The sequence below is a fragment of the Sitophilus oryzae genome, unplaced genomic scaffold (assembly GCF_002938485.1).
Source record: "Sitophilus oryzae breed Bouriz unplaced genomic scaffold, Soryzae_2.0 scaffold_471_pilon_pilon, whole genome shotgun sequence".
Classification (NCBI taxonomy): domain Eukaryota; kingdom Metazoa; phylum Arthropoda; class Insecta; order Coleoptera; family Curculionidae; genus Sitophilus; species Sitophilus oryzae.
The window spans coordinates 56,921-81,464 of record NW_022147053.1 but is presented as its reverse complement, the minus strand read 5'-3'; the positions used below and the strand labels follow the sequence as shown (position 1 = coordinate 81,464).

General features: G+C 32.9%; 1 protein-coding gene across 1 annotated transcript; it reads right to left on the bottom strand.

The window, feature by feature from the left end:
- Positions 1-1,984: 1,984 nt before the first annotated feature.
- On the bottom strand, positions 1,985-22,055 carry LOC115886194 (clavesin-2-like). The gene is made up of 7 exons (XM_030905284.1): positions 21,939-22,055; positions 17,648-17,799; positions 15,945-16,039; positions 11,508-11,658; positions 8,630-8,823; positions 4,008-4,186; positions 1,985-2,186 (listed from the first exon to the last, which is right to left on the bottom strand). The coding sequence occupies exons 2-7, from the start codon at positions 17,787-17,789 to the stop codon at positions 2,015-2,017; spliced, it is 933 nt and encodes a 310-aa protein (XP_030761144.1). The 5' UTR covers positions 17,790-17,799; positions 21,939-22,055; the 3' UTR covers positions 1,985-2,014.
- Positions 22,056-24,544: the final 2,489 nt, after the last annotated feature.

The window sequence follows — 24,544 nt, the reverse complement described above, 5'->3', positions numbered from 1 at the left end:
TGGACTCTTAAATTAAAAATACAATTTATACAGGGTGGTCCGAACTGTATTCCGGAAATTTCGACAGTATATTCTGCAGATAAAAATAAGTAAAAATGTTCGTATAAATGTATGCCCTAAAATGTTTAGTTTAGGACATACAGGGTGTAGAAGTTTAATTTTTATTTCGATTTTTTCCATATAATTTCTGAAACAACGTCAATATTTTAGATGAAAATTGGTGTCTGGGAGTTTTGTTTTTTGACATGAGAAATTTGATTTTGATGTCAATATGTCTCCCATTTGTAGGAGGCGCCACCTACATGGGTTTTAACTGTTTTGAAGAGTAATAACTTTTCCTTCGTACCTGTATAAAACTACTGGGTGAAAAAATATACATTTCCGTGATTTTTTACTCATAAAACTATGCAGTTACGGTCGAAAAGTTATTACTTTTCAAACTAGTTAAAAAAAACAAATATTGACGTTGCTTCAGAAATTATTTAGAAAAAATCGAAATAAAAATGAAACTTCTACACCTTGTATCTACGAAACTAAGCATTTTAGGACATACATTTATACGAACTTTTTTACATATTTTTATAAACAGAATATGCTGCCGAAGTTTCCGGAATACAGTTCGGACCACACTGTATAACAACTGACCTACAAATAATACAATCATTTTTTGTTTTATCACAAACAATAGAGTACCATCACAGCCTACTCGTTAGACAGCTAGTCGACTTACGATCATTTACATGGAACACTTCGCACCTATCTAGATATTCGCTTTTTTATGGTTTGTAACAAGTCGGATTATGAGCCCAATTGAAGATCAGTGTATAAAAGCAGGAAAGTCAACTTGATAGCTCCCCTCTGATAGCTCCCCATACACCGGAAGATTTTGCCTGTGGACCAAGTCTGTGGCAGGCCAGGTCCTTGGCGGACTAAGCCTATCACAGGTCAAATCCTCAGACTTAATTAGATTGGTCTAAAAAAACGGTCTAAAACAGAGTTTTGGTGCGTGGCAGGCCAAGTCCGCAGGCCTGATCTTCTTGTGTATGGGGGGTTATTAAATAGGCTGTGATATTTTTTCCAATTTTTATATCTATAATTTTTTACGTAATTATTTTTGTTTAATATACAGAGTGTCCTCTTGAAGGACTAAAGCTTCATTCAGAACCTCCCAATTAATGAAATAAATTAGTGGTTTCAATTACACTTTATACTTTTTAGTTTACGATCATTCACAATGTTTAAAAATACAATTAAAATTAATAGAATATCCTAGCAACAGCTTGCGTTAGTCAGTTGAATCCATATAGAAAGTCTAATATTTAGCTTATAAAATAATCAACTTTTGATTTCTAACTACAATTTCTTTTGACGAAAGATAATCAAAGGCCAAAATGACATTTCCCGTAAATTTTGAAGTATAATAAGTGGAAAAGTTAATAGTTTGATAACTTTTTCTACTAATTGAAAATGTCTACTACTAATTTTGACGTTTTAAATGCTTACATTGTAATTAAAGGAACAGACTTCTACGCTAATTGAAACCACTAATTTATTCCACTAATTGCTAGGTTCTCAATGAAGCTTAAGACACAATTCTAAAAATAAATTTGGTTTGCTCGTCATATTTTATGACCATAAATATGTATTCGCATATTGTACAGATCTTTTAGGGACATTCTGTATACAGAGTGGCCCAGTATTTTGTAGCATTACTTATCACTAAATCTAAATATACTTTAAAAAGAAAACTGTATGTCAACATATTTAAATAAATAAAGCAGTGCAAAATTTTTTTAAACTATATCGATTTTTTACAGTATTCAATATTTTAATTAAATTTGGTATACAGCCATCAAATTAAGTCAGAATGTAATCAATTATAGCCCTTATACTGTCTTGCCACAAAAACTGTACCATCCCGTAGATTCTAAAGCCGAAAATATAGAATTTTGATAATTTTAAACAGTCTCAATTTTACTTTTAACCACGAAAAACATTTTAACACAAGCTGTCTTTAGTTGGAAGTGCTGGAACTCTGGGACAGTTTTCTTTCGCGCGCCTGTTTGTCGTATTCGTCTTCGTCGATTATGTATCCGTTCAATCGCATTTGCTTTTTGATTTTCTCGTCGATCTTGAATCCCTCGATCCAGGGACTGTAGTCGTAATCCGGATGACGACCTCCGTATCTGCAATTAAATAAGCACTGTTTTAACTTACTTAAAAACATTTAAATCACTTTAATAAAGAATAGTCTGAATTTTCTAGATTAGGTTGAGGTTCTTTAATTTGGGGAATATTTCTCGATACTGACAACGCCGCGCCGCTTCTAATGCTTCACTTAGTGACTGAGTTACACTTGCCATTTTTAATGATTATTATGTAGAGAAATTGAAGGGGAAATATTAGTAGATTTTTTACTGACATCTTTTCAGATCTTTTTGTGGTCCTCTTCCAATCCCTATGTTAGATTCTCCAATTCTATCCTTATCAAAAACTCTAATAACTTGAAGACGAACCCTCCATATAGCTCTTTGTCAATGGCTTATTACAACAACCATAAATTTGCCAGGCTATCGCACTGATATAAATAGTGTTCTGTTGTTTCTTCTTCGGATTGACAAACTCTACACATGGCTTTGTCCGTTAATCCTATTAGCTTTAAGGTGCGTCCAGACCTGACGAGACGAGAGCTAGACGAGAGCGAGGCAAGAACGAAACATTCAAACATCCGATCCATTGTTTGAGGCAAGCTTGCCACTAGACAAGCGAGTTGGATGATAGTGAAAGGAACCCGAACACATTAAATTGTAATTGAATATAACAAACGATAGCCAAATAATAACTCATACTATACAGTAATAAATGTTTGTATCTTTAACATGGTATTTGGTTTGTCGTATTTTATTCATTATCGGTTTTTTCCCTTTTGGTTGTTTTCCCCTTTAACAAACCTTCATTTGTTTCGAGACAAGACGTCTTTTACAAAATACGTTTTTAACAATTTTTTAGAGCAAAATGTTAAATAGAAAAGTTATAGGGAAAATTAGGAAGCATATTTTTAAATTACTGTAGAGTATACCGGGTACTTCAAAAAAGTGTTGCGGATATAACATATATTTTTTAATGGGAAAAACATATTTTTTATTTTATTATTAATTTCTAACTACAATTCGGTAACTTTTTTTGCATATGATATTATGTATCTAAATCTATCTTATTAGATTTTGTAATAATTCAATTTGCTTAAAGGAATGTTAGATTTCGGTATTGTAAAAATTATTAGTGACGCAAAATTTGTAAATTCTATCAGAAAAAATGATAATACATATGGTGTATCATTTAAAAAAATTGAGATTATTTAATTTAAATAGTCGAATTTCATAAATCAGAGCTAATATCTCGCAGTCGAGCGAGCCTGCCAAAAACACGTCCAGACTGTGCGCTAGCTTTCTTTGATCGGCCGTCGCAAAACCGACAGAGAACAGATAGCAACGAGGCTCCGTGGGTGGCAAATTTGGAATGTCTCGCCCTCGGCTCGTCAGATCTGGACGCACCTTTAGATGCGTTCTATTAGTAGACCCACTGTAGCTTTGACAGTCTTTGTTTTTGCTTATCAGATCTAGTCAATTTTGGCGAATTTTCTACTATGCCTTTTATTGCCTGTCTCTGCCCTGGTGAATTTAATAGGTCCTTGCTACTTGTATCGATGGGGCTTGCCTTTAATTGACAAGACAAGGCTTTTTAAAAGAGCAAGAGCAAATTGATGTGGTCGTTCAAAAGATTCTTTGCAAACCTGGTGTTCTAACGTTCTGGTGACAAAGTTTTTCAAAGTATTCAGATGTAAATTAGAGTAATCTTTTTTCATGTCAATTAGAATGTGTTGTTTGAGCGATTGTTGCGTTAATGTGTAACTGATTAGTTTAGTAGCGTGTTGTGTTTACCTATAAGAACGGACATTTATAGAAAAATATTAAAATATTTTGATTTTTTTATTAAATTATATTTACCTTTGGGGTAAATGCTTAGGATCGATATGCTTGTGAAGACTTTCCATATCATCACCATGGAAGAACAGTTTATTGCTCATGCTGCCTGTTATAAGCGGTTTGAACATCCCAAAAATTATGTCGAAAATCCAGGGTTGGAACAAAACGTGGACAGCATGAATTTTCATTGGAAATGAAGTCTGAAACAGTAGAATATCTTAATAAATAAGTACGTCAACTTAAACTAAACAAGAAAATAATTAACTTTTCCTTTAGGTAAGTATGTCTAACAAATATTTCTGTAATTTACATTGTATATATCAATTAGTTTCATTCAAGTCGATTAACTAAAATATTAGAGAAATTAACAATTTATTTGCTGTTTTTTTTCTGTGTAAGAATCAACTTCTTCAAATTATGCAATTTTCTGCAAGACTGTCGGTCACCGGTGCATTAAAGTATTTTCATGCCAGCTTAAAGCCTGAAATTTCGGCATAATTACGGAAGAAAGCCTGTTGTCACAGTGGTTATCGTTCCACGACTGTAGTTTTTACGGTCTGTCAAAATAACAGCTTATTATCGTCAATTATGTCACGCCTGTTTTGTTTTAAAGTAAGTCAAGTTTACACGTGTCTCTATTTTGTTCTACTAGTTAAAAAAAACTTGAAATGGAACCGCGAGAGTTGTAGAACTGTATTTATCGTCACGACACAAATGACATTCAACGTATTTATTTTTTTACAATTTCTTAATACGAGATATACACTAGTCCGAAAAAGTAGCAAAATAAGCGTTCGGCATTTAATGTTTTATGTAAAACTGGCTAGGTATTTTTACACTTTTACCCGGATTTTTACACTTTTACCCGGATCTCAGATAATTCGACGCCCTGTATGCATAGTCAAGAAAGTATATCATGAGGCGAGTGGCGCGGATGAACGATTGTGACGTCTGGATATTCTGTAGTGCTGTTTTTTCATGGCAACGCTCGCCAAGACGGCCATTGACAATGATATGGCAGAAGACCGCGGTTCGGATTCCGTGTAAACAAAGTAGGCCCCGTCCAGATTAATCTTAGCAGAAAAAAGGAGTCGTTAACTTAAAATACTTTACTTCTTACACTGATTTTATCAATTCATTTAATTCAAGTGACAAAAAGTCATATTTTTTTACGGAAACTAGATAAAATACCGCAAGAACCTAAACGGAACCGATCTAGCGTCACTAATAGTACCCATTACGCAATTATCGTCATTCATGTATCTCATTGCGAATGGTACTTGCTTCTCCGTTGCGCGGATAACCGGTGAAAGTACAGACGAACACGAAGAAAAGTGCCAGTGAATTTAAATCTCCCGCAAAACAATTTATCGATAGCTTATTTCCGGATAGATAGTGGAAAATTTAGTACCAGGAAATGACGTTTATCTTAAGCCCTCACTTCCCGGTACTAAATTTTCCTCGGTGGTCTAATGGGAAAAGTACCATATATTATGTAGAACTGGCATCAGTTGTGAATGAATTTATTAAATTTCTTTATTTATGATTTCAGTTGAGAATTGGAAGCAGAAAGAGTTCTACTTATGCTACTTTTCCGGACTAGTGAAATGAACTTTAAAAGAGATTCTCGTATTAAGAAATTGTAAAAAAAATAAATACGTTGAATGTCATTTGTGTCGTGACGATAGGATAAAAAATACTGTACAATAACTCATTCAGCAGAGAAAATCAGTACTACTCTCAACCAATAAGAGGTCAGTTCTTAACTGATATGTGGAGGGTACACAAGTCAATCACTTATGTCAATTACCATTGAGCTATTGAGGTTTAAAAAACGCATTTAAAAAAAAATGAATGTCAATTTGCTTGGATGACTTTTTCTTGTCTGCGTCTTCCTTTAATATATATTAAGGAAAAAGAATACGATTCGAATACGAATATAAGAAATACTTCAAATTATGGCAAAGCTCCACTATTTTATGTATAATAAAATAACGTTTTGAAACATAAAAATGGTCACTGTGCTTTAATATTCATTACATATATTACATTGAGTAGATTTTACTGTTAAAATATGTTCTACTAACTGATCGGGCTAATTTCGTACCTGGTAAAACCTGGTATGAAGTGAAATGAGTTTTTTCTCTTGTGGTTGTGTTTTTTTTATTCTTGTGGTATGGATGACTGATTGACTAGTCAATTTGACAGATGTTGGCATTTGTTCTCTATATTTTTTCGATTCAAGTATTTTCTATGTATTTAAATATCTTTCTAGATTTGAATTTTTTTTTTCTCACTACTTTCTTTTGAATTTGTATTCTATTTTGTTTAATATGTAATATATAATATGTATATAACCATCCACAAAATCAAATCCCTCAAGTGGAATGGGCAGGACACCTGGCAAGAAAGACGGACAACAGATGGATCATAAAAATAATAGCATTGTACCCACGAGGAATTAAGAGATCTAAGGGAATACTGAACCTGAGGTGGGACCATGATATTAGGAAATTAGCTGGGATAACTTGAGCCCACATAGCCAATAATAGACAACAATGGGCCCAACTACAAAAAGAGTATCTAAATATGTAAGGAAGGCTACACTATTAACCTCTAAATGACTACACCATAATCGGAAATGGTTGAATAAGCTGAGAATGATGATGATGATGAAGATATAATATGATTTGCAGTGGGCATCAATTATGAAAAATAAGCTATAAGCGTGCCTAACGTGGCCTGTCATTGTGGAAAATGGCGCAGTTCCAAATCAAATTTATTTAAAAAATAATTTTCGGTAAATTTTTCCCTGAATTTTTCGTATGTTTTATTAGTTATACTGTTATTCGGGGCGGAGACAAATCCAACAAATCTTGTTCTTGAGCTATAAATGGTGTAACAAACACGTCTTTGGCTTATTTGTTTAGTTTTTCCCATATTTCATTGGAAACCAAAAGATTATGTTAGTTTAAGGACAGCGCACACTGATACGAATAATTCTTGAATTATTCGGCGTATAATACTAAAATTCATTCGCCATTTTGTCAAGTAATATTAGAAATAATGCTAAATTAGATGTCAGATAGGTAGAGGCATAATACATTTCTGTATTATTTGCCTAATTATATAGTATAACTAGCTGATCCGGCAACCGTTGTTTTGCCATATAAATATTTTTATGGGACAACAGCCATTATTATTTACGGGGTTGAAAATTATTGAATTACTAACATCGCTATTAAAAATACTGGTTGATGGTAGAAGGGTGAAAATTTAGGGTTGTGTGTATTTTTTAATTCCAGATCGTGAAAAATAAAAATAAAAAATTTTGTCCAAACAAAAAAGTGGCATGGTCTACCCCGAGGTCTACCCTTCTTGCCTAGGGGTATAAAAATATATTATATTATTATATTGTATATGTGGTATATTGATCTAAGCTGTCCATTAATGTTTTTCAAACAACTATTCTAAATATCGTTTTCATCCCTAGGTTTTCATCGCTGTTGTTTCTAACATTTGGATACATGACAACGACAGTTCCGTCTGTCATTTTGATTCACAGACAAATTGTATTTTCTGTTATTTTTTGAATGTTCGAAATCTTCCCTAACCCACTGAACAGACTTTACCTTTCGGATTCGCCAGTTTTGGATTCCAGTAACTTCTTTTTACTACTGAAGCTAAAATTTGCGTCTTACCTACTATAGTCTACATTGGTGATTTTTATCATCTGATTTCAGCCCCGGATCTACAGTTTTTTTGAACCGGGGAAAAAATTGATAGTAGCGCCCCCTCTCCCCAGCGTTTGAAGTAAATTAATTTAAAAAACTTGCAAATATCTAGATATACAGTTCATACCAAATAAACTTTTAGTCAAGTGATAAAGTTTGACCCTTTGGCTTGACCGGCACAGCGTTGTCCACTTTTATATATTTTTTTTTTAATCAAAATATTTTAGGTAACAAAAATAAATTAATTATAAATTTCTAAAAAAACAATGTTCGACTGCAAGGTCTGCTAGTAAACATTTTCGAGCTTAAAGTATCACAACACTTAACACTATTTATTTATTTAAACCAAACATTTGTAATACAAAACTAAAGTGTCAAAACGAATGACAATGTCAAGAAATAAATAAACAAATGCGGCAACTTGACATTTTTTTACAGCAGAGCTACCACCTGAATCCCCAGCGCGAAATTTAAATTCCAGTTTCCGGCGCCGAATATGTCCATGGTTGGCAACAATGAATTTAAAAACCGCGCTCTCGATTACGTAACTAAAAGTTTAATTCATATGAAATATAGGTAGGCATTTTTCGTAAACAGGACAGAATGAGCCTTTAGGATGTGTTCAAAAACTAACTGGACGTTTTAAAATTAAATGAATACTTGATAGAAGAAATTTTTGCGCTTTGTGGAGCATTTTTTTTATTTTCAACTATATTATATTAAGATTTTAGCGCCCCCTGACACTGGCGCCCGGGGCAGGTGCCCGGTTTGCCCCCCCCCCTCCCTAGTTCCCGGGCTGTCTGATTTTGATATTAAAATAGTTCTAATCAAATTGATAAATTGAGTTATCAATGTGAACCACTTAAAGTTTTGTTCTATTGATGCTCTTTGTTGAGCATGAATACCTACCACCATGATTTGGAAAACTTTATGCGCGATACTGGGCGTCATATAATATGCTTGGTTTAGAGTGAGATCGGACATATCAAACATGGCAACTCCGCCCAAGATTTGAGCTCGTGGTTCCAAAATTGCTAATTCCAGAACAGCTAGCGTGGCTTGGAACAGTTCGGTGACGCTGTACTTTTCTGGATCCCAGTTTCCTAAAATAAAATGGATATAATAATGAAAGGAAAATGCTATACGTTTTTAATAAATGCAGTCGCTTTTATGTATGGAAACGGTCGATTATTAGGTAAAATATAGGAGGTACCGCAAAAAGTTAAATACAAAAGTTATATAGGACTTTTAAATATCTATTAGCGAGTAATAAATTTAAGCATACAGGGTCGTTCATAAAGTCGTGGCACATCAAAGTTTAATTTTTTTAATAGAATCGCCTGTATATTATTACATATTTCAATTCTTCCTTCAATTCTAAGCAAAAATCGAAATACACACAATGTACTTCAAACCGTTTCCCAGTTATTGACTTTTAAAAATATCACTTAAACAATATGATTTAATTAATTTCGATGTGTTTGGTTTGATTTAATGATGCCATTCTGCCGAAACTGTGAAGTAAATCTTTAACACCCTGAAGCTACGAACCAAAGCAGAATCGGACCTATATTGATATGAAAAATAAATCTTATTTTTACGTGAGGAATCTCCCCACGAGAGATGGGACATGTTTTTTGAAACACCCTGTATAAATTCTACTAAAGGTGGCTGCAACGACGCCGACGTCCCGTAATCCTGCTGTTAAAACATAACAACTGGTTTATGTATATAAAAACCAATTGAGTAAAATTTTAATTGCGAATCTGAAATGCCTTTATTAAATTTATATTTTAGGTAAAAGTGCGTATACATATGGCGAGCACAACACGAGCCGCGCACGAGCCGAGCGCGCCGTGTTGTGCTCGTTGTTCGCTGTGAGCAGCAAGAACAGCGAGATCATAGTCCGAGCTAGCAACGATCCATATGAAATGTGAATGGCTCGCGAGCACACAAGCCATTTTTTTTTTCAGTGTCAGTGCAGTTTTTGACGCAAGTTGGTTCAGATGTTCAGATAAATAAAGTTAAATGTTTTAATCTAAATTATAATAATATGTTATTGAAAGTACAAACGAATATTATGTAAATAATATGTAATGTACCCTGTACCTACAGTCAATACAAAAAGTCTCCCACACCGCTTTTTTTCAAGCAAATATTATAGCCTTTTTTATGTTTAAAAAAAAGCTGAAAAACAATTTTTTTAGTGGTTTTAGATAAAAATGGTTGGTACCACTCAAAAGAGAGGCAAAAATTATAAACCGCCTAAAAATTACACAAGGATTGAACAAAAAATAGCACAGATATAAAATTTTCAATTTGGCAAAAATAATCTATTTTTTGCAAAAATCTTAAAAATGTTATTATTTTTAGCAAATTTAAAAGATTTAAAATTGTATACTTATTGATTATTAGATTATTCTTAAAAAAAGACTATAAAATTTTTTGAAAAAAATTGCAGACCCACGTCAACTCAGAAACGTATTGAAGATTTTAAATGTACCATTAGTTTTTTTAATTATGGTAAAAAAAGTTGCTACAAAAAAAGGGGTGTACTCGGACTTTTTGTACTAATATGTTTTTCAGATTGTAGTTGAATAAATGTTATTCTATAAATAAACATACTTCTTTTGCAAAGCACACCTTTTCCTCCCAAAAATCCTATTTGGGTATTTCGCCACTGCACTGCAAGAAAATCTACAAAATAACTATTTTATTTTGTAGATTTTCTTGCAGTGCAGTGGCGAAATACTCAAATAGGATTTTTTGGAGAGATGAATTCGCCACATAGGTATAGACATTTTTTACACCTTTTCCTGTTCCGGACTGACTCTTTTTCCTTTTTCCTCTCTCTTCTATAACTTACCAACATGCTTATAATTTTTTTCTTGCATATTTCTTCAGGTTTGCCTATTAAAGTGGCGATTTCCTTCCAGGCATCTATTTTTTTGGTTTTTTAAAATAATTTTCGTCTTTGGGGTCCCACAAAATAGTATGCGTCCTATACAACTCAACTAATTGAAGCAAAATATCCTCCGACCATGTAGGCTCCATGCTCGCCGATCAGACCAGAACGACGAACCACCACAACGCTGTCCAAATTATAACTGCGAGCTCCTTTGTATTCGTCGTTCGTCGCAAAAACCGACAAGAAGACGACTCGCGAGGCGCTCGCGGGAGCCGTACACATATGACGGATTGAGCTTGTGGTAGGCTCGGCTCGTGCTCGGCTCCCGTTGTGCTCACCATATGTATACGCACCTTAACTTGGAGCTCCTTTGTGTTCGTCGCAAAAACCGACAAGAAGTAGATCACGACGATCACACTGTGAACGGCTCACGAGGCGCTCGCAGAAGGCGTATATATATGACGAATTGAGCTTGTGGTAGGCTCTGCTCGTGCTCGGCTCGCGTTGTGCTCGCCATATGTATACACACCTTAAGAATGGCCTCATCACTGAGTGCACCGAACGACAACCATTCGTGCGATAAACTTTTTATTTATTTATTTAAATAACACGGCATTTCAGTTTGATATCTGAATACAGAATTTATAGATACATGTTTTAGTAAATTTATTTAAGGTACATACAACCTTAAATAAATTTACTATTGGTGGTGAGTCTTAAATAAGTGCAAATGTTTTAAGGATAGTATATTTCGATCCCAGAAACACGATTATGATGATTTTTTACAACCCTGTATATATTTTAATGTTAAATTAAGATTTATAGAATATTTGTATGATAGTAGGAATAAATAAAATAAACATTTATTTTTCTTATTACCTATTCTGTACAGTAAAATTCTTCTTCCTGTTTGTTCTCTGTAGGGTGGTACGGTAAGAATGTTATCACAGCCAATGCCTAACAATTTGAATAGATTGACATTTTCAAAAAATTCAGGATTGTCTTCTTTGAATTCATAATAATTTACTAACTAAAAGAAACAACAAATATTAATAAAATATCAAACTGTTGTGTACAAGTCTAGCGTATAATAAAATTTCCCAAAAAAGTTTGTTGCATATACAGGGTCCGGCAATAGTACGTGGGGCATCTGTAGCTCCTAGAATAAAAAACTTGGAAATTTTGTTTAAGTACAAACCTAAAATATGTACTAGGATGTATTTCAGGAAAATACTTTAACTTCTCAGGGTGGCTCAAAAAAGTGTGAGTCGATCGGGAGGATTTTTTTTAAAGGAACGCCCTGTATATTATTGAATTTTTGGCTTCCTTTCAGATCACTTTACATAATCCTAAGGTATAAGTAAATATATTTAGATAGTTTCAGAGATATTAATAATAAATTTAAAAAAATATTTTTCAGTCTTTCTTAAACAAGTTATAGCTTAGGGCCGATACATCGTTTTATATGGGTAACCTTCAACAAATTAGAAACAAGCTGCAATTTTGCATGGAGCTTCATTTTGTAGATCTTTAAACATCCTGAAATCCCAGCGATGAATCGTTGAGCCCGTCACCCCAAAACCACCCCTACAAGGGGTAAAAATGACCCTTTTTTTACTTTTTGTTCAATAACTCTAAAACTACGAATTTTAGGAAAAAAAGTCACGAGTAAAAAAATGAAGAGAAGAAAATTTCCTACCACGTAGGTAAAGAACCAAAATTTTTAGAATTGCAGTGGCGCAGGTGCGAATTCTTTAATTTAGGTGGATTGTTTTAATAACCCACCATTCTGTGTTTAACTTCAAATGAAAGCATTTTTGAGATAAATCTCGAGACCAAAAAATTTATTAGGATACAAGTTCCTATAAAAACGATCTTTTTAATAAAAGTAAGTTACCAGTGGCGGAGATAATTTTTTGAAATGTGCGTTTGTTACATCTTAAAAACATTGAATAAGAAAAATTGCAGTTTTACAAATAATTTCCCATCAAATTGGTATATTGAAAAATTTACACGTTTAATAACAAAATAAGAAAAACCTTAGCTCAAAAATAGGATAACTTTTATTAAGGATAGTCCTCATTGAATTCCACATTTGTTGGGTTCATACATGTAATGTCATTGCATTGACCACATGTCATAGTGCAGGTGAGTCCCATTCGCTTGCATGTACATGTTTTTTTTACAGACTCCCGAAGAGCAATTGCAAAATTTTTTCTCTAAAACCCATGTAGGAGCAATGGGCTGGTCTGAATGTATTGGATTCATCTCTCGATTTTTCAGATTCCAACCCCAATCTTGCGGTGGTAAATTGTTATTTACCCTGCGATATTTTTAGATCTGTTTTCTCAATACTATAATTATATAACATATCACTATCGTAAAAAGATCACTGTTGTTTTTGATGGCTATGAAGAGATACGCAGGTAAAATAGAGAGATACGCAGGAATCGCAGATCTGCAGGTAAAAAAATAGTACCAATTGTATCTTTCTCGAATTTATCTGCAGTGAAGGTACGTACCAAAGGCAGATTTTTTGTCAAACAACACCAACAACAGCAACTTCATTCGTGAGCTCGGAAAAGTATTGTTGGAAAATGGAATCAATATTAAATTAGCTGATGGTGATGCCGATACTCTTATTGTAACTACAGCGCGCAGCGGTCGCAATAAGTGACAATTTAGGAAAGGACCGTAGCAGTAGTTACAGCGAAGATACAGACATTATAGTGTTACTGATTCATTATTACCACAAGACACTGTTTATGATTCGTCCGGGAAAGGTGTCAAAACCAAATAAAATAATCGACATATCGGCCTTACAACAATTGGTTGTTGTAAGGCCGATATGTTTTGGTTGTGACACAACGTCTGCTCTGTTCAATAAAGGGAAGATTAATTTAGTAAACACCATCCAGAAGAAAAAGTTATGTGAGCTAGTAAAAGAATTTTTTAATCCCGAGGCTACAAAGGAGAAGTTAGAAGTTACATCTCAGTTTTTTATAGTAACATATGTTAAAAACTCGACAAAAAAAGTAGATTTGGATAGCGATCTCTTAATACCAACTTCAACTTGGCATCATTACCACCTACCTCCGATAGTGCGAAATACCATGGATTAGAGTTTTTCATCAGGTAAGTTAAATTTATGTTGCATTCAAATGTTAAACTAAATTCTCATTTTTAACTTACAGGTATAGGCTTGGTTAAATAACAATTTACCACCGCAAGATTGGGGTTGGAATCTGAAAAATCGAGAGATGAATCCAATACATTCAGACCAGCCCATTGCTCCTACATGGGTTTTAGAGAAAAAATTTTGCAATTGCTTTTCGGGAGGCTGTAAAAAAGCATGTACATGCAAGCGAATGGGACTCACCTGCACAATGGCATGTGGTCAATGCAATGGCATTACATGTATGAACCCAACAAATGTGGAAGTGAATGAGGACTATCCTTAAGATAAGTTATCCTATTTTTGAGTTAAGGTTTTTCTTATTTTGTTATTAAACGTGTAAATTTCTCAATATACCTATTTCATGGGAAATTATTTGTAAAACTTCAATTTTTCTTATTCAATGTTTTTAAAATGTAAAAAACGCACATTTAAAAAAATTATCTCCACCACTGGTAACTTATCTTTATTAAAAAGATCGTTTTTATAGGAACTTGTATCCTAATAAATTTTTTGGTCTCGAGATTTATCTCAAAAATGCTTTCATTTGAAGTTAAACACAGAATGGTGGGATATTAAAACAATCCTCCTAAATTAAAGAATTCGCACCTGCGCCACTGCAATTCCAAAAATTTTGGTTCTTTAACCATGTGATAGGAAATTTTCTTCTCTTCAATTTTTTTTAGTCGTGACTTTTTTTCCTAAAATTCGTAGTTTTAGAGTTATTGAAGAAAAAGTAAAAAAAGAGCCATTTTTACTCCTTGTAGGGGTGGTTTTGGGGTGACGGGCTCAACGCTTCATCGCTGGGGTTTCAGGATGTTTAACGATCTACAAAATGAAGCTCCATGCCAAATTTCAGCTTGTCTCTAATTTGTTGAACCTCGGCCTGTATAGGCTCTGGGCTATTATTAAAAATACAAAAACTGTCTTGAAATCAAAACTATATTATTAGGTATTTACTTTAGATGATCCGTACTTAACTTTGCTATAAATATGGTATTCATAAATCATATAGGATGTTCACAATTCTACGCCAAACTTTCCAAAATATAAAATAATTTTTCTTCGTTTTTTTTAAATAGAACACCCTGTATATTATATATTCAATAGTGGAGAGTTAAAAAATGAACACTTTTTGTATTTTGGAACTGACCCTATTATTGCCTGACCCCTATTTCAAAATCTTTAACGGTTTCGCAGATATTCACGGTTTTATATTTCATATGTCATTTTCCACATTCAATTTTTATCAAAGCCACCCAATGATCGTATTTTACCGTTGAAAGAGCCCGATGAAAAATTTGAAATACTTTAAATACAAAAAATGTTAATTTTTTAATTCTTCATCTAATAAAAAAAAATAATTGGCATAGAATTTTGAACACCCTATATGATTTAAGATTACGATATTTAGAGCAAAGTAAGTACAGACCATCTAAAGTAAATAGCTAATGTACATAGTTTTGATTTCAGGATAATTCTTGTATTTATAATAATTTTTTTAAGAAAGGTTGAAAAATAAATATTTTTAATTTATTTATTAATATCCCTGAAATTACCGAAATATATTTACTCATATCTTAGAATTATGTAAAGTGATCTGAAAGGAAGCCAAAAATGAGATAATATACAGAGTGTTCCATTTAAAAAAAGCATCCCGATCCATTCACACTTTTATGAGCCACCCTATAGAAGTTTTCACTTAAACAAGTTTCTTATTCTAGGAGCTACAGATGCCCGACGCACTATTATTGCCTGACCCTGTATAGTGTATGTACAGTTCCTCCTTAGTACTTTTACGTTAGCGTTATTTAGGCATGTGCGATGTATAAAGTTACTGACATAATAGGAAAAATATTATTTTTCTTATTTGAACATACATACATTAGGAAAATACAGTTTTATAAAAAGTTGTTGAAACAAAAATAACTATTTAAACTTTTTGTCGTTTTTTCCCTAATTATACTGAATTGCAGGATATAAAACTATTACTAATTTTGCTCATTAAGAGAATGCAAAAACTTAATTATAATTTCCGACAATAAAAATATGTAAATGATCAATTTATCTGTAATTAAGTTATTTTAGGATGGGTAGAGAACACGTGCTTATTAATGGTTTATTTATAAAATTATCATTACCAGTTTGTAAGCTGCCTCGAGGCTCCAATTGCGACCTCGCAAAAAACGCAGCAGGAATGCATCGTCTGTTCGGTGTAGAGTGCAGTCTCCTCTAGCTGCAACAGAGAAATCCAAAATTATAGAGAGTGTATTAAAAAGACAAGAAAATAATTAGTTATGATGTAATAAAATATCTTTTGTCCTAAAGAAATGAGTTACAGAAAAATGAGTACCCCATAGATTTAAATGAAACAAATTCAAGAAAAAGAACAAATAAAAAATGTCATCATAAAGAGTACACACATTTACTGTCCTCCATTCACGCAGTTGTGCAGCTCTGAACTGTTCAAGAACGCGATACTCTTACTCTATTCAACTGAGTCATAAAGTTCAGAACTATTCCGCGCCATATGGAGGCACCAGACTATCGCGCACAGCTCCTTTCCGAACCGTTCTCGAGTAGCTAAGTGCTTAAAGTTCTGGAACTTGAAATTCGCGAATGGAGAACAGCAATTGCTTTGCATTCTTTACTATGATGAATCAGATACAAAATAAGAATTGATGGAGCAGTAAAACAGTTGTTATAGATAGTTGGAGCCTGTTTCAAAGACTCGCTTAAGTATTGGTTTTGTCTTGCAGTCTAATAAGTAGTCCAGGTCTTGGACTTGCTACAAGACTCTTGCAAGTCTTTAAAACACCAGAACACCTTATCACTGAGTGCGCCTAGACGACGACCGTTTGTGCCATGAACTTTGGCACGGCCGATATCGAGGATGGAGAGCTGGACTCTGTGAAGCCGTCTCAGATACTGGCTTTTGTTAAAGCCCTGAGACTGTATGATGAGTTATAACTCGATATAACTCAAGAAAGGGGAACACACAATAGATCTGTAAGGTCGCGGTGATTAACTGCCCTCCTAAACATTCTACAATTATTCTGCTAGGGGCACTTTATTTAACATAGAAAATCTGTGAAATAAATATTTTAAGTAATTTTATTTTTAATTTAATGCAAATGAATCTATAAAAGAAAGAAACAATATTTGTCTGATAACTAACTAATATATATAGTCCGTCTATTAGAGAAAAGTATTCCGAAAGTATCCGGAAAAAAGAAAGCAAAATTACAATTATTGCTATATATTTTTAGGACTTGAGTTAAAAAAATTATAACAAATTATTATTTTGTTTACTTATACAACCTCCATTTAACTCCAAACACTTAACTAAACGTCCAGGTACACCCGAAACTAGGTCTATACCATAATGCTCAGTGGCGGTAGTCCAGGCCTGTAAAACTGAGCGAATTAAATCTTGTTTATTTCGTGGAGCTGCTCGTTCCACTTTAATCTTCATTAATCCCAATATGTTTTCAATGGGACTAAGGTCTGGTGAAGCTGCTGGCTATGGAATTGTTACCAAATGGTGTTCTTGCATCCAAGCTTGAGTATAGGCAGACGTACGGCATTTTGCATTATCCTGCTGAAAACGCCACCCCTCTGGATATAAAACATGAGCCGTTTCAAGAAGAAAACCATTTAAAATATCACAATATTTTGCACTATTAATAGTTCCATCAACTATACACAGAGGTGTAGCACCACGCTGAGATATTGCTCCCCAAACCATTATTTTAGTGGTAAATTTTGAAACTTGAACGGTAACACTTTCTTTTGATAGGATTTTTAGGTGGATCCCAAGATCTGTTTTTAATGTATTACTTACCGTATATCATATCTTTAAAATCTTCTATTAACAAACATCTGGTGTCGGGATTTTCTCTAATGTTCTCCTGTGCCCATTCTTGAAGTTGTTGGGGTGCTTCGCCTAAATCTAACTGGTACAGAACATCTGTATCTGAGGGCATTCTCCACTATCTGTAAATAAAGTAAAAATTGTTACTTTCAATAATAGGAAAAGTATTTTTTGTCTTATACTGATTCAATTGAAACATAAGCTTTTTGAATTCAGATCTAATTTTATTGATTTTCTAATTTTCCCAACATATTTCTGATCAAAATCAATTTATGATATATCATAAATAATTAGCGGAAATTCTTTTTTGTTATAGTAACAGGGTGTAATTTTCTTTTAAGTCAAGAATAAATCATCTACGAGGATGGTCTGAAAAGTTTCCGACCTCAACGTGAAGATGGCAGTACTCGTAGATAAAAACTAGTGAATTTTTATTGTTCATCTGTTGACAGTTATTCACCAAAGTTTCAGCCATTTTGGATGCGCAGTTGTTATGTAACAGTCGTTTGAGTGAGTTGATGTCAGTGTTTTTGTAAAAATGGACAAAATCGAGTATCGAGCTGTCATTAAATATCTGGTTTGTAAAGGCAATACGCCTACACAAATTAAACATGAGTTGGATTCTGTGTATGGGGACTCTGCACCATCATTTACCACAGTGAAATTTTGGGCAGCTGAATTTAAACGTGGCCGTAAGAGGTTGGAAGACGATGAACGTTCGGGCCGTCCAAAAACTGCAACTACCGACGATAACATCGCCAAAGTTCACCAAATGGTGCTAGACGACCGCCGAATTAAAGTGAGAGAGATAACAGAGGTTATGAACATATCAAAAGAACGTGTTTGTCACATATTAAATCAAGAATTAAGCATGAGAAAGCTGTCCGCGCGTTGGGTGCCGCGTTTGCTCACGTTAGACCAAAAGCGTGTTCGTATGAACATTTCCAACGCTATGTTAGCGCAGTTTAGGCGCAATAAATCCGAGTTTTGGCGTCGATTAATTACTGTAGATGAAACTTGGATACACCACTATACACCAGAAACAAAAATACAGTCCAAACAGTGGACGGCAAAGGGAGAACCGGCTCCAAAAAAAGCAAAAACTGTTATTTCGGCTAGGAAAGTGATGGCGACTGTTTTTTGGGATAGTCATGGAGTTATTTTAATTGAATATCTTCAAAAAGGAAAAACCATCACAGGAGCATACTACGCATCATTACTTGACAAGCTAAAAGCAGAACTTACGGAAAATCAGCCTCATTTACAGAAAAAGAAAATCCTATTTCACCAAGATAACGCACCGTCTCACACCTCAGCGGTTGCCATGGCGAAAATCCACGAATTACGGTTTCCACTGCTTGACCATCCGCCTTACTCACCAGATCTAGCCCCTAGCGACTTCTTTTTGTTCCCTCGTTTAAAAATTCCGCTCGGAGGACAGAGATTTTCGTCAAATGAAGAGGCAATCACCTTCGTGAACCACTATTTTGCAGAGAAAAACGCCGAGTACTATTTGGACGGGTTACAGAGATGGGAGCATCGCTGGGAAAAGTGTGTAGAGTTACAAGGGGACTATGTTGAAAAATAAAATAAAATATTCAGAAAAAATGTCTTGTACCTTTGTTAGGTCGGAAACTTTTCAGACCACCCTCGTATGTAAATTTATGTACCGGGTGGCCAACTAAGAATGGACGCTGGCTGTATCTCAGAAACTACTTATCGTATTACTTTGAGACCAAGAGAAATCGCTGGAGATTACTTCCAAGTTCGAGAGATGTTCGCTAGGGGGCGCATCTGTGATGGACAATCGGACAACAGAATTTTTCTCAAAAATATGCAGATGAAGAAGTATTTTAAATATTGCTATTGTAATCAATGGGAAATTTGTGATTTTTTGATATAGCATATTTTGCTCTATCTTTAATTAATTTCGGGAGAAGATAATGCAATTTTATCGTCGTGTATAAAACAATAGTTTTTTCCATAGCGAGTTACGTTTTAAAAAATATTCAGAAATCATTATTTCAAGGAATTTATTACGAGTAGAAAAAATATTGTGCTGGGTTCGCGTTGGTTTCTATGTAATTTGACAAATAAATAAAGCTGTCTCTTTAGTTGTCAGTTTTGAGTCAATATTTTTTAATTCTCTTTCGTGTTGATTGCTGATAGAATTGGAGCCAGAAATGGCTCAAAATGAAATAAGTAAATTACCAACAGATATTCAGACTGAGGCGGCAAACGCCATATCCAAACTACTTCCATTTGAATCCCGAATAACTTATGAAAAGGAATACAAACATTTTCAAAAATGGAAGCAATTAAAAAACGTGCGAGAAGAAATAAAGTTTTTAACCTATCCTCGCTGTTAAAGTATCATTTAATCTACCCTTGCGGTTAAAGTACTATTTTATCTACTATTTTTGATAGATATAAGGCAATTTTAACAGTTGCCATGGAAAAAAATAACTTACTTAATTAATCCTACTAACAGGAGTTTAATAATTTAATAAAAATAATAAAAAACATAGTGAAAAAAACTATTTTTTCTGCATAAAACCGATTATATCAACACTTATTTAACTAGTAATCTTTTTATGAATAACCGCAACGATTTATTCATGACATTTCAACATTATGCTTTTATTTGTTGAAAAAATGATATTATAGACAAACTGGTTTTTGGATGCTGTAGTGACCCAAATAAATTTCGTTAAAATACTTTTACGGTCTTTAATTTATGTAACAAATTGGTAAATTTCCTTGCTTTTTGCATTTCTTTCAGAATATAAATCCGCTGAATTTATTTATGCTAATTTTGGCGACGGTTTGTATATTTTTTAAATTGGATATTCTATTAAAATATTCTCCAAATAGAGAAAAACAAGTGGAGGATGGATAAAAAAAATTGAAGTTATTTAATACTAAAATCATTCATAGCTTGTACCGTATGATCGAAAAAAAACGGCGTCCAGTTGGCTGGGAAATGAACATCAATGACACTTCCCATATAAATTTACATTTAAAATGACAGAGATCTTCATTCCATAGCCATCGCTGACGCCGTTTTTTCTCGATCATACGGTACTATTAACACAGCCAACCTTTCTATAATAATGTTAATTTTTCACAAGTTTTATATGTATATCAATTTTTAGTAACGTACATTTTATAAGGTAATCACATAATTAATAAAATTAAAATAAAAATAAAATTAAACAATCATATATTTTACCTAATTTATTATTAAATATTATTACCATTAGTTATTATTACTATTAGTCCAACCAAGAGTAATCTAAAATATAACAATAATGGTATTTAAGATAATTACACAAAACCTAATTTAAAAAAAAATAACATCCTGTATCTCTATAACTATGCATTTCCATACCCATGTTTATAGGAACTTTTTTCATGTTTTTGATGAGGAATCAATGAGTACTTATTTAAAACTGTTGCAAGTTAATGATATTAAAATTTTTTAAAGGTCTCTATTAGACTTACTGGATCAAGGCAAATTAATAAAACTGCGTTTGTCTCATCAAGGAGGCCGAAATCGACACAATATTAAGAGATATAAACTTTTAATCAGCATTAAATTGCTTACACTATTTCGAAAACAAGTGAATAAAAAGTCAATGGCGTACATTCTTTTTTTAGAACAATATTCTAGTGATTACCCATATACACGTCCCTGGTGAATATGTCGACTCTTTTTTAGCTTTAAAACATGTCGCATTTATGTAACTTTTACCCTCAACATTCCATTCAAATCACTAAAAGTACTTTAAAGAAAATTATAATAAATCGAAAGATTATTAAGACTTTAACACCCTGTAGCTACGAAACAAAGCAGAATCGGACCTATGTTGATATGAAAAATAAATCTCATTTTTACGTGAGGAATCTCCCCACGAGAGATGGTACATGTTTTTTGAAACACCCTGTATAAGAAAAGTACTCCCTCGTATCTCTGAGTTTTTTTATTATTCTTGGCACACCCATTTATTTTATTAAACAAGTTTTTTTTTCTTTTCAGCAAATCAAAATATTTGAAAAAAATGATCACCGTGTACCATTGAGTAAAAAAATTTAGTGCAAAACTAAACATAAAAGTAGAGCAAAACTGAAATAAAAATGTAAATTTATTGCTAATTTATTAATACTTTTTATGATCGAACTATTAACATTAAATTGCAACTTTATGAACTAGTAAATACGCGAAATGCTTTTGAAAAAAGTACCATAAAAATATACTTACTTATAATAGGTACAATAACGATACGATAATAAAATTAAAAAAAACACACTAATAAACCATTAAAATCAAGTCTACTGTAATAAATATTTTGTTTAATGAGAGCAATAACACATAGAGACAAGTAATGCTAAACCTTCAATTTAACAGAAAACCTGTTTTATTACTAAAATGCAGTATTCAAATGCAATGCGTAAGTTAAAATTATTGATAAAAAGTCTAAGAGTAGGGGTACACTCGGTACAGAAATAAATACTATGAACACATTAGCAAAATATACAGTGTGTTGTAAAAAATGGTCTTTTCTTTCTATGATTTTATTAAGTAAATTTCTAAGTTTCATATTTCATACACAACTTTTGATATTACCGCTTATTAAAAAATTGTATTTTAAATTTCAATCTAGAGTGCCGTGACTGTGTTAAAAACACTAATTCTTAATCAATGAGCCTTGGAAATATAGATTTGATCGTCTAATGTTTTTAGTGTCTCTCCCTGGCCAGTTAGAAAATGCTCAAATCGTATTTTTAATAATTTCTCAATTTTTTCAAATGGAATGAGGGTGGCTCATTAGCATGTTTGGAAAAAGCATTTTTTTACGAATAATTTGATACCACACACTTCGTATTTCGAGTCAAATTTCCGTTACGAACCGCAAGTTATAATTTCAAATAAACCATATGCGAAAATGCCAAAAGTTGACATATGATATGTCATTCTATTCAGAATGTTATTTTCTATCGAATAAAGAGTAAAAAATGCCGAGGGAGGCATTTAAAAATCAAAAGTCCTAGTCATTTCCGGTGAAACAAGAACTGACCGAAAACAATTGAATACGCCAATCAATCGTAATTTAGGTCATATACTAACATACCAAATCTCGTTTTTTAGCTGAAAAAAATAAAAAGTTATAGGTGTAAAGCCACTTTCGAGATGCACCCGGTATATGTATGTATTTGAATGGTTTAAAAAACTTGAGCGCCTTAACTAATAGGGTAATATTTAGTATGCTTTGACAAAAAAAATATACGAATATGAGCTTATTATTGACGGCTATATACCATAAATCATATATATTCATTGACTGACAATAGTTTCGTGGAAACCCTTTTTATTATTTTTTATTAACCAAATTATAGGGGAGGGAGTAAGTAAATAAAATTACGATTTTTTTGAAAAATTAGATGCAAATAAAAACTTGAAAAAAAATGCTTTGAGTCTTGCTTCCTGGGTCTTGGTCTTGCTTTTTTGTGCAAGATCAAGATCAAAACCACAATCAAGACCAGTCTTGGACACTACTAGTGCTTTCCAGTTAAATTTTAAATTAGAACAAAGTGATTCAAATTTAGCGACTTAAACTGATTAAGCTAGGATAGCTTGAAAATTATTTTTGACTGACTTTTGTACAAAATAATAATTTAGCTATATGTACTATATATTTTTTAATACAAATTATCTATCGTATCGTGTATCTATTCATATACATAAGCAAAATGTAATTTGTTTATATTATTACATTCGAAATTAGTTTTGAGTAATTTACACTATTAACTAATATTAATTAACTTCAATTTTTCCTCGGTTATTGATTTAAATTGATCTTGTATAGCGTGTTATTATAAAATTTGATTATATGTTTTCATTCGACTATGCTGCTAGTAATTATTTATAGATACAGGGTTGTAAAAAATTAAAAAAAAACACTAAATAAATTTGGCATGCATATTTCACCACTGACACAGAAATCTAAAAAAAATATTTTTTTGCAAAGTGCCACTGCGTTAGGGTATGTCTCTACACTGCTTGGCTCATTTTGTTAGCCACTGCGTTAGAGTAACATCTACACTGCTCGGCTCATTTTGAAACTTTCAGTAAAAGTTATGCTTTAGCACAATCCAAGCTATTTACTTACAAATTTATTAAAAACTAACGGATTTTAATCATAACCATGTACAGGGTGGGGCAAATTGGACGCTTTTAAAGAGAAACACCCTTTTCTATAGGAGATAGACGGAAACTAATATCGGTGTCTGGAGCATCAAAAACGTGATGGTGAAAACCGCACATCGATATCTGTTACCGTTTCGAAGTTACTGGGTGTTTTCAAAAATGTGCAATTTTAAAAAATCGCTGTAACTTTTTTGCTATGGAAAATTTTGTATTTTTGAGCAGAAAACATTTCCAAAGCACCTTTTACGTAGAATTTAATGGTCTAAGTATAATTTTTTAAAATTAATAATTTAAGAGTTATCAACAGAAAAAATTATTTTTTATTAGGGACACCCTGTATATTTTTGTTTAACTGAAAAGAACTTAAAATTACCTTTCCATAAATATAGCACACTTAATATTTTGTTATAGTCCCCTTCAAAATACAGAATTTTTAAAAGTTAGCCACTTAATTAGCAGGTTTGGGACTCCTTATTGATGGTCCCTAATAGAACTCGAAAACATATTTCTGTTTGTGCTTAAAATTACATTTTAAAAAAAAACACTATGAAAATAGGCAAACAAAAGATTCAACAACAACACGATATTATACAAAATAATGACTGACATTATGATAATTGTCAAATAATAAACGAAAACGTTGCTGAACACTGCGCAAT

What these genes read in the sequence shown, in the direction of transcription:
- LOC115886194 (XM_030905284.1), bottom strand. Translation starts at nt 17,789, where the DNA reads ATGCCCTCAGATACAGATGTTCTGTACCAGTTAGATTTAGGCGAAGCA. An exon ending in TTTTAAAGATATGATATACG is followed by an intron (nt 16,040 to 17,647) that starts GTAAGTAATACA and finishes TCTCTGTTGCAG; the next exon opens with CTAGAGGAGACTGCACTCTA. An exon ending in AATTTTACTGTACAGAATAG is followed by an intron (nt 8,824 to 11,507) that starts GTAATAAGAAAA and finishes ATTTTATTTTAG; the next exon opens with GAAACTGGGATCCAGAAAAG.